General features: G+C 41.2%; 1 protein-coding gene across 2 annotated transcripts in view; it reads left to right on the top strand.

The window, feature by feature from the left end:
* Positions 1–211: 211 nt before the first annotated feature.
* The window catches only part of SLAIN2 (SLAIN motif family member 2), a 34,237-nt gene continuing 24,373 nt past the window's right edge, over positions 212–10,075 (top strand). For both annotated transcript variants that reach the window (XM_082281758.1, XM_082281757.1), the window contains exon 1: positions 212–618. In XM_082281758.1, the coding sequence (XP_082137884.1) occupies positions 278–618 (341 nt within the window). In that variant the 5' untranslated portion in view covers positions 212–277. The remainder of the gene's footprint in view (positions 619–10,075) is intronic.

The raw sequence follows: 10,075 nt of genomic DNA, 5'->3' as shown, positions 1-10,075 counted from the left end.
ACCCGCCGCCATGCTATGCCACCGCACGCCGTTCCGTGCCGCGCCAGGGCCGTTCCGTGCCGCGCCAGGGCCGTTCCGCTCCGCGCAGCGCCGCCCGGAGCAGGCGGCGCGAGGGGCGGCGGTTCCGGCGGCCCAGCCAGGAGGCGGTGACATGGCGGCGGCGGATGTGCGTCCTGCGCCCCGCCCCGGCCCTGCCCCGCCGCCGGCCGCCCGGCCGCGTAGACGGGGCCGCACGGCCGCCTCTCCCCGCGCAGCCGCCGCTCTGCCGGCGGCCGCCATGGAGGACGTCGGCTCGGGCGTGAACGCAGACGCGGAGGTGCGGAAGCTTCAGGAGCTGGTGAAGAAGCTAGAGAAGCAGAATGAGCAGCTCCGCAACCGCCACGGCGCCCTGCCCGCCGCCCCCGCCAGCCCCAAGCGCCTGCCGAGCGCCGGGCCCTCCTCGCCACCCCCCGCCGCCTCCCCGTCGCTCGACGGCCGCTGTCTCAGCCCCAGGGCCGCCGCCCGGTGTTCGCTCCCCGAGGAGCCCAGCGGCGGCAATGGCCTCCTGGACGACGCGGCAGTACTCAGGCCAGAGGAGCTGGAGCGGCTGGCCGGCTGCGATGAGGACGAGACCGGCTGGTGAGGAGGCGGCCGGGGTGGGGATGGGGCGGGGGAGGGCTGGTGAGGAGGCGGGCAGGACTGCGCCTCCCACTTCCCCCGCCGTGCCCGGGGGGGAAGGGGCTGTTTCCAGGCGCGTGTCTGATGTCGGAGGGGGGTCTCGGGGCTTTGTGTGCGGACGCAGCCTCGCCCTCTGGGCTGGGTGAAGGGCTTAATGAGCTCTGCGATACGTACCGAAGCCTGCCGGGGAAGGGTGTTTCGCTTTCTGCACACGACGTTGGAGCTCACCGGAGGCGCGCGGCCCTGCGCTGCTGTTCGGCCGCGGTGGGAGCGTTACATCGGGGCCCGCGGACATCGAGCGGGCTCCAGTGCTGCCGCACAATCAGCCGTCAGTGTTTCCGCGAGTGCAGGAGGTGGGGAGGCGTTGAGAAACATGTGGGGAAATTTCTAGGGTAGTTCAGAATTAGCCCACAGGTACTGTTAGACTTCAGACATGCATCACGTATGTTTTATGTCTCGATTTCCTTCAGTTGTAAAGACAGCAAATGTAACACTTTTTCATCTCATAGGCGTGTTGCCCTTAGGTGTTCCAATTTATTGCTAATGATGTAGGATCACGGTTTCCCTTAGGTGGTTCCTCGTTCTAAATGGACTGCTTACCCTGCTGCTCCAGCAGAAACAGCTGCAGGTGGCTGTTTGCCTTGTCATTATTACACTTGGATGAGCTTCCACTGAGAATCAAGAAGACTCCAAACATCGCGCTGTCTCCAGCTGTCGTTCTGAAGTTTCCTATGAGAGTTGTTGAGGAGCAGCCTTAGAGCTGCAGGGGAAATAGTGGGGAGGAGCACCGTGTCAACACCGTGTCAACAGAAAAATGCAAGGGAAGCATGTGCAGGGACAAAAAGTGTAACACAGGCAAACTGACTTGCGGCAGAATTGGTTGTAGGTCCATCTACAAAGGTCTTTGGAAGCAAACATGCAGACAAATTTACAAAACAAACAAAAATGTCTTTCAGAGTTAGAAACGCCTTTAAAAATGCTGGAATGATTCCATGCATGAGCAATGTTTTAGTTGCTCAGGGAGGAGACAGTGTGTGCACTTCTTTGGAGAAGTCATTTGTCTGACATTCAGCCTAACCCACTGGAGAAGTATGAGAGCATAAGTTTATTCTCATCCAACACTAAATTAACACAAGGCATCATCTCCCAGAAGATGAGTCTGTGCAAGGCAGCTACTCTTATTTCTCACTGTATGCCTTGTAATCTACTGGCTTACAGCCCTTGATGGAAATAGAATATGGTAAATTTGCACAGCAAGTTTGGACTGGGATGGCCAAATTTGTAAATTACATGAATTCTAGTGACAAGAGATGTTACTGTTTTATATGTTCATCCTAAATCAGGGGCAACATAATGGGTCTCCTAAGTAAAAGTTAATGTCCCAACAGAGCGTATGGTGACGGTGGTGGCATAAGTGCTGTGTGTTTTTGTTGATGCAGTTCTGGGCACTCACGGGGCAGCCACATGGTTGCCTGAGCACAGCCCTTGCTGGTGTCAGGTGTTTGGCTGCCAGTTATTGTGGCACCATCGTGTTTCTGTGCAAGTTCTAGTCCTCAAAAGACAGCAAAACTTAGAGGCAGTCTTTTGCACGTCTTCATTCCTTTACTAATATTTTGGCAACTGTAAAGCTAAAATGTTTTAGCAGGTAATTTTCAATCTCAGACATGTGACACTGACAGAGACACAAATGCATGAAACAAAAAAAGAGAAATTGTAAAAATTTACTTATTTCCATACGTATGACAAAATATGGATATGTAATTTTAAAAAATTGTGTTTTCCTGCTGTAGTTTTACATGCAGTTAATGATAAACATAGTTTGGCTAGTTTGAAGATTTTTGTTCTGAAGTGCCTAATAAAAATGGAAATCAAGCTCCTGGAATTTCTAAACACCTTCTAATTCAACTGTTGAGACACTAAATCGTCCAACTCCTTTTATTTTCTTATGAAGGTAAAATGACTTTGTATTTATGCATTTGATTAATGAAGGTTATTGCTCTTAATGAAGTTTGAAATTTTCAGAGGGCTAGTAGAGCAATCAAAAAGAAGCAAGCCTGTGAAGATAGGAGAGGTTGATGTGAATAAGTGGATTTCCCTTAAACTGTTTCATAAAGATCCTGCTCCTAAAGCCTTGGTTATGCAAGGTCACTCATAAAGTAATTGAATCAACTGAAAGGGTGAATGTACTCGATGAAATTTAAGCCTCATATGAATTCTTTGAGGTTCAAATGGTTTTGGATCGCTACTGCTTAACCCAAAATCCTGCTTAAAATATGGGATTATACACTGTAAAAGTCAAAGACCTCTTAGCAGCTGAGGAAACCTCTTGCAGAAAGAAACTAAATTTAAATCATTGTTCATAAAAAAGTGATTCATCTTACCTGTTTTGCTTGTCTCTATAGAGAAGTTTAGATTTGTCTTTACTTTCGATTTCAGAAGGACCTTGCTGTGGGCAATAATAGGTGGTAAAGGGTGCTGGTTATCGCTGTTCTTTTCTGTTTTGTAAAATAAAGACATTTTCATACCCCATTACGAAATTGTCTGCAGCCTTGTCATGGCAGAAGAATTTTCTTAACTGTTAAAATTACATTGTTTTACATTTAATGCTCACATTAGTGGCTGTGAATTTAAGACAGAACACTTGATACTGTGATTGAAGTTGATACTGGAATGTCACATGTTTCTTTAAATCTACATTGTAGAGTTGATCAGCTCGCTTTTAGCTTTTAATTCTTTAAATGCATTTAGATAAGTATACAGAAAAGAAGTGTAAAGTGAAAAAGTAAAGGAGAAGGTGCAGCTATCAAACAAGCAAAGGAACTTTGGCACTACTGTTTTAATAGCAGCTTTAGCTATTAAAACAGCATTATAGTATTAGTGAACTTTGGGGCTGTTTGTATTTTTGCTTGTTTTTCTTCTCTGTGGTTACTTAAATTCAGATATGCTTTAAGTTTTAAACACTAGCATGAGACAATCTTCAATGTGTAATGTATGTGGTAAGTTATTAAAAATATTTCAGTGAATTTAGATTGAGTTTCTTGTCCATATGCTTCTGAATATTGTTTAATGTGCTGAAACTTTCTTCCTGATAAGGTACTGAGGGTTGCAGATGGGCAGATCTGTACTTGCACACTGTACTGAGCTCTACACAGACCCATGGAGACTTTGTTTTAGGCCTGCTGATTATTTCCTCAAGTTATCAGCGACATTCATAATCGGGTGTTCCTATTTGGCTGTTCTTGAGCCAGATTGGATCAAATTTAATTTTTTTTCAAATTTTAATCTCAACGGGTCTTTTCTTACTAATTAATTGAAAAGATAAAAGGGCAGAGAGGCACCCAGAGTGGAGAAATCTTCAGAGAAGTGGTGTGCACCTCTTGCTTGACTTGCTGGGTGAGATTGGGTGTGGATGTGCAGCATGTTGGAGACATCTGGATAACAGTGTGCAGGGTGGCTTGCTGTGCTGTTTTTAAAAAGAGAGCTGTCTTGAGTTTATTGCAGGATAAGTGTGCACACGTGGGCAATTACTGTAGATTAGTTAATGTGTTGTGAATCCGCTGTAACTTCCTTTGTGGTAACTTGTTACATGGTCACTCACCTAAGCTTTCTGAGGAGTTTTGTTTTAAATGTGAGCAAAACATGCAGTGCTTTTCTTCAAAAATTACTTGCAGCATGTGCGTAAGAGTATAGAGCTTGCTGTGTCTCTATTTTGTGCATGCAATTGCTCAGGAAACTTCAGAACAATTGTGTCCTCTTTAAATGATAGTGCTATAAAAACTAGCCTAGCACTTACCCATGTTTTCATGTCAGCATAAAGTCTCCTTGGCAGAGTTAAAATAGCTGACAGTTGACTGACCTCATTTATAAACAAGAGGCAGTTATTGTGTATTTAAAATGAAATTATCGGTGGGTTTTTTATATTAACTAAATAGTTCAAAGTAATAGTTTCAGTGTTTTTTAAGACCTCAGGTTGGTTGTGTATCCTGACTAGTTGAAATGGAAGGCACATACTTTCACTATTACACTCTCATTCAGCAGCTATTTCTAATTTGCACCTGTTTATAGTAAGTGTATGTTTCCATTCCAGCCATCCGTTATCGTTAGTTGGCTAAGGGCCTGTTTGAGATACATGATTGTCATCTGTAATGATTGTCTTCCATCTCATATTGCTTGATGTCCCTTGCGCACTAACATTGTTTTGGAATCCTGGTTTGCCATAGTGAGCTGGTAAAGTATAGCATGGCTATTTTAGGATAGAGCTCTACCTGAATGAAATCCTATTGCTGAAATTACATTGCAGCATTTCCTGTTCAACCGCTACATTTAATTGGATTAATGTGGTTTAGACCCCTTGGACAGGTTCTGATCAATTTCTGCTCCATGGTGTAAGTAAAAGAGAAATGGATGCTTTTCATTTTGTGGCAGATATAATATCAGTTTGATTTAAAGTTGTTGGGATTTAACCAAATTCAGATAATGTCTTCACAAACTAGAAAGATAATATGAAAAGAAGCATGTAGGAAAACCAAGGATTATGGAAGTTACCAGTTTTATCAAAAAAAACAACTAGTAACATTAAATAATAATTCGGTTATTGTCTTTGAGATATCCATGTTTGTTGTGAAACAGATATTTGAGGACTGGAGGAAGAATCCTGAGGAAGAACTTTTTCGACTTCTGTCTTCTTCTGTGGTAGTTACAGCTTTTAAACATGCTTGATATTTCGATATAATGAAAGCTTTGATACGAGTTTCCTTTACTGTCTTAATGATATTCCTGAAATTTACTACATAATTATGTATTGTTTAGGCATGATTCACATTTCTACTACTTGTAGGTGTTAGAGCTCCCAAGCAAAGTCATTAAGCAGAATTTTATTTTGGAACACATTTAGTAGGACACAGAACTTCTCAACTTTTTTCTCTTCTGCATAAGTATCAACAATGCTGTGTTTGAGCATATATGCTCTAGAAAATTTCTTATGAAACGCTTCTTAAATAGTGGACAGTTGTACAATTTCTCTGATAGTTCTAGGGAGGCTACATGATGGTGTTATTGATTGCCCATTTCCCATTCTACAACATCCCTTTCAGACACCAACATGTTCTTTTGGATGAGGAGATGAATAATGCCAGTAATTTCCAGCAACTAGTCAGGGCACAACTATGTTTAATTGCTGAGCAGAGAAAGATAGTTGTGTTCGAAATTCCACTTTGCAACCTCTTGGATGTTCTTAATTCTACGCAAAAATCGCATTGCATAGCTGAGATGTGCCACTTCTAAAATGAAGGTTTAATGAGGCTGTCAGAGCATATTTGTAGTATTCACATCCTGGAGTTTATATTCATAGATTGGAGTTTGCTGTAATTTGTGCATCTCCTGTAACTAAAAGCATTCTGTGAAGTAGAGCTGAAAACTAAGAATTACAGGCTAAACAATGTGTATCTCATTCAGCTACAGCTGTACATAGGACCTTTGTGGGGTGGGGAGAAGGAAAGGAAATCTGTGGGCCACATAAGTGCAGGGAGGATGACACTTAATTTTGTGATTGTTTTTTCTTTCAGCCAGCGATGCTTTTCAGATCTTTACGTGTCTATTCAAAATTTGTCTTAAATTTTGACTTACTTAAGCCACTTCAGATAGGGTTTCCTGAAACTTTTAAATTGTCCTAAAAGAGTTTAGATTGACACCATTGTGTTCTAAATTATCTGTTTCCAAGACTGTCCAGTATTACTGTCCCCTGTTTTATATATTTTCAGTAGCTTTTCGTTGTGCTATTTCCTTCTTGTATTTTAAGGCATTTCTTACTGATCTGTCCTGGGATTTCAGCTTTTTCTCTTCTTGATATTTTCAGGTTTTTCATCCTGCTTTTCCATGCATCATGTTTTGTATGCTCCCAGTTAATTTCCTTTATTACACCTACCAGTTTTTGCTTAAAGCTAATGTAGCTAAAATAAATGAGCACTAACTCCAAGTTCCTTCCACTTGCTATCTTCTTTCTAATTCAGATTTGTGACTTCACGTTCATCTGCATGTTTTCCCTCACTCTGATACTGAGCAGTGGAAGGATTTTGATACAAAAAGACTCTTCCTCTTTTCCCCCAGTTAGAATCTTGGCTTCTTGTTTCATGCTTGTGGCAACTAGCCTCTTGTATTTTAATGTACTGGGAGTTGTTCCTCAGGTGAGGTAATCCATACACAGATATTCCACTCCTACTGCAGTGATGTGTCCTCTTTCTTCAAAGCCTTTTTTGACTCAGCTGTGTCCCAGTGCAGCATGCTGCAGCTTGCCCCATTTGGCTGACATCATATATACTTGTAGTCACAGCAGTCTTCCTGCAAAAGCTCTGCCTTTTTCTCTGCTGCATCTTCCTGGAACTAATCAGGAGAGCCTCAGGCTGCTCTCAGCCTCATGTTGGTGCTGCTGTGGTGTAGTTAGTAAGAGCCAAAAGAAGGAAATATTAATGGCTGCAGCAGAATCATAGTGTCTGGTCTTCTTAGTGTTGTTTCTAAGTAAATCAAAGCTCCTGAGCTCCTTTTTATATACTGTTTTCTTCTACTTTACCTTATGTCACTGAGTTGTAGAGTCTTTACTCTGTTGTGGAGAGATTGGAGTATATGTTTCTGGTGTGTTAACATCTGTAGTATGGGTGGTAAGTTGTCAGCTTCCTCAATTGTTTTTAACTTCCTGTTTTGAGAGAGTTGATTATTAGTGGTTAAAGATGTATGAAGTTACGCTGGTAATCTTCAGTCTTGAAGTTGCTGTGCTGCTTATCAGTGCTGTTGTATTGCTGTAGAATGCATTGACAGGTACAAATGGGATCTCTTCTGGAAGGTTCTTCAGCTAAGGAGGGCCTATGTCTTTTGGGTCAAACAGTTTGATAAGGAAGACCACTTAGCTGTGTGAAGTTATTTGCACATGCTTCATATATCTGTTCTTTTTCTGATGGTGGGAAGAGAAGAAGAGGTAATAGGGGCATCACTCTGATTCTTAGCCTTGCTCTTGGTCCTTTTGGTTTTTGTAAAAGCCAAATTAGGCAAAGCAAGTAGAATTAAGTCAGTCACAAAACTTGAGATTGGCTGTTCTTTGTCAGGTGGGATATTAAGATCACTGCTTTATAATGAGGCTTCATAATTGCATGATGTACAAGAAACTGTCCTGAAAAAGCTGTTCAGTCACTGCATCAATGTACGTGTGTGTTGAGAGGTAGTGGAGTTGCATGAAATATGTATGTTCTCAAGTTCTGTCTTAAAATCTAAGTTATGAAACAAAGATTGATGAAGGAAAACAGTTGACTGGAAAGAGGTGGAAGAATATGCACTATGTATTTGGTCAGAAAGGGAGGTGGAAAAGAGGGAACTGTGTGAGCCTGGATTGCTTCAGTAAATAAGCTACTTGTGAAACAAATGCAACAGTTGGGAATTCCTGAAAAGAATGAGTTGAAGCTTAAAATACCAGGTGCACTTTTGATTAGAACATTCTTGTAGGTTTGTTGAAGGTACCCCTTTTGTGTGTTTCTCAAAGAGGACATGCACTTTAATTTCTTGCCTTTTATACTGGGTACTACTGTAAACACTTTGAACATGCATGGAACTTGTCAAACACAGCAAGGCATGTCAGCTATCCAGAGAACTACGAGTGAGTCTGGCCTGTACTGGACAAAATTTGGCTTTGTTGCCTTTGACGCTTCTTTGTATTGTATAAGCATACCTTAGGACAGAAAGGAGTACAGGCAAATACTAAAAAGACAGTAAATTTAAAGTTAGTAGATAGTAAATGTTAGATAGTAAATGTTAAACATTACTTTTAATGCTATGGAGATAGTCATAGAAATAAGAGAAAGTGGCATCATTGTTTACACAACTGTGAAAATTGAGCAACTCTTGTGCTTTTCAAGGATCTTCAGGGATATAAATACATGAAGGGTTTTTAGCTTTTCTTCTAGGCTGAGTGCCTTTGAAGATTGTGGGCATTTCTACAAAATCAGCTATAACAGACAACATGGTATTTGCCAAAGCATAAATCCCTTGAACTACAGTAAGTGGCAGTGACTATTTGGATTGTAACAAACAGCTTCATTTTTGTTTTAAAACCTGGCAGCCAATAGATATTTTCTCTCCTGGATTTGCAAGCATAGCTTGCTAATTTAAATGTTAGAGGGAAGAGTGTTTTGGAGCTTGCTCTTAACAAAGATCACTGTTTTTTAGACATGTTTCTTGGGAAGCTTTTGTAAGAAGTGAACTTAATGGTAGTAATTACAAAAAATCTCTAAAAGCTATTGTAACACAAACGGAGTTCAAGTTCTAGAATTACAGATGAGAGATGAGATAATCTTGTAGAGATGAAAGTTGTGGGAAATAACTTCTGTGTTGCTATTGTCATTGGCATAAAGGGAACAACTTTTGTTACATGTTTTGTACAGAAGCATGTCTGATTAGACTGTCACGTTCCTCAGTTACTCTGTATGGCATACAATCATACTCGGAATATGAAATCTGTCATTACTCCTAGAAGAAACTCGTTTAGCTGTTTCTACACATGACATAATCTCTAGTTAGCATTGTATGTCTTGCAATTCACTGTTGTCTTTGCTGAACCACATTTCCAAGTTTGGTTCTAGTCCAAAGTAAGGCTTAAAGTTCCCTGGTTTGAGTGTGTGATTGGTTATGACTTTTCCTTTAATCTGTCTGTTGAGGGAGGAGATGTTTTCAGCTGAATTTCTAGAGCCTTTAAACTGGACTGCTACTTTCTTCAGTCATGGAATGCTGATGTTAAAATAAATGAATGGAGATGCTGACAAGCAAAGTACATCTGCCAGCACATCTGGCAGAACAATATAATCTCGTTATTTCTCTCTACTCTCCTATGTGCATTATCTCTTTTTCCTTGTTGCTAATGCTTGATTGTATACCTCCTTAGGACAGAGATAGTCCCTTTGTTCTGTGTTCAAAGAGTACAAAAAGATCAGGTGCTAGGATAGAAATAATAAATAAAAATAAATTGTGCATTGTTCAAGGCTACTGAAACAGTAGTTGTGTTTTGTGTACTTTAGCACTGCTCCTTGGCTACTAAGATGCTTATTGCTTCCTTTGTTTAGGAAAACAAGAGTTCTTTATTGTGTAGTGCTCAGTTTCCTTCCTTCAGGTGAATCTGAAACGATTAATCCTCATTTATAGGTTTATGTGACATTGTGAAATTGTCCATCTACATAAAGTGTCTGAAGTCCTTAGGTAGCCATATGTTATCACTGTTATACTCTATCCAAAATGATTAATTTTAGGGTCAAATCTGTGCTTTCTTTATCTTTTGGGATTGTACTATAGTGTAGGTAGAGTATAAAAACAGAAATGGCATACTATGTGGTATTTTCTTGCATGCTGATCTTATGCTCATTTTGTCTGTCCTCATAAATTATTT

This window comes from Coloeus monedula (genome assembly GCF_965178545.1).
Source record: "Coloeus monedula genome assembly, chromosome: 5".
NCBI classification, from domain to species: Eukaryota; Metazoa; Chordata; class Aves; order Passeriformes; family Corvidae; genus Coloeus; species Coloeus monedula.
This window is presented reverse-complemented; position numbering and strand designations above follow the sequence as displayed.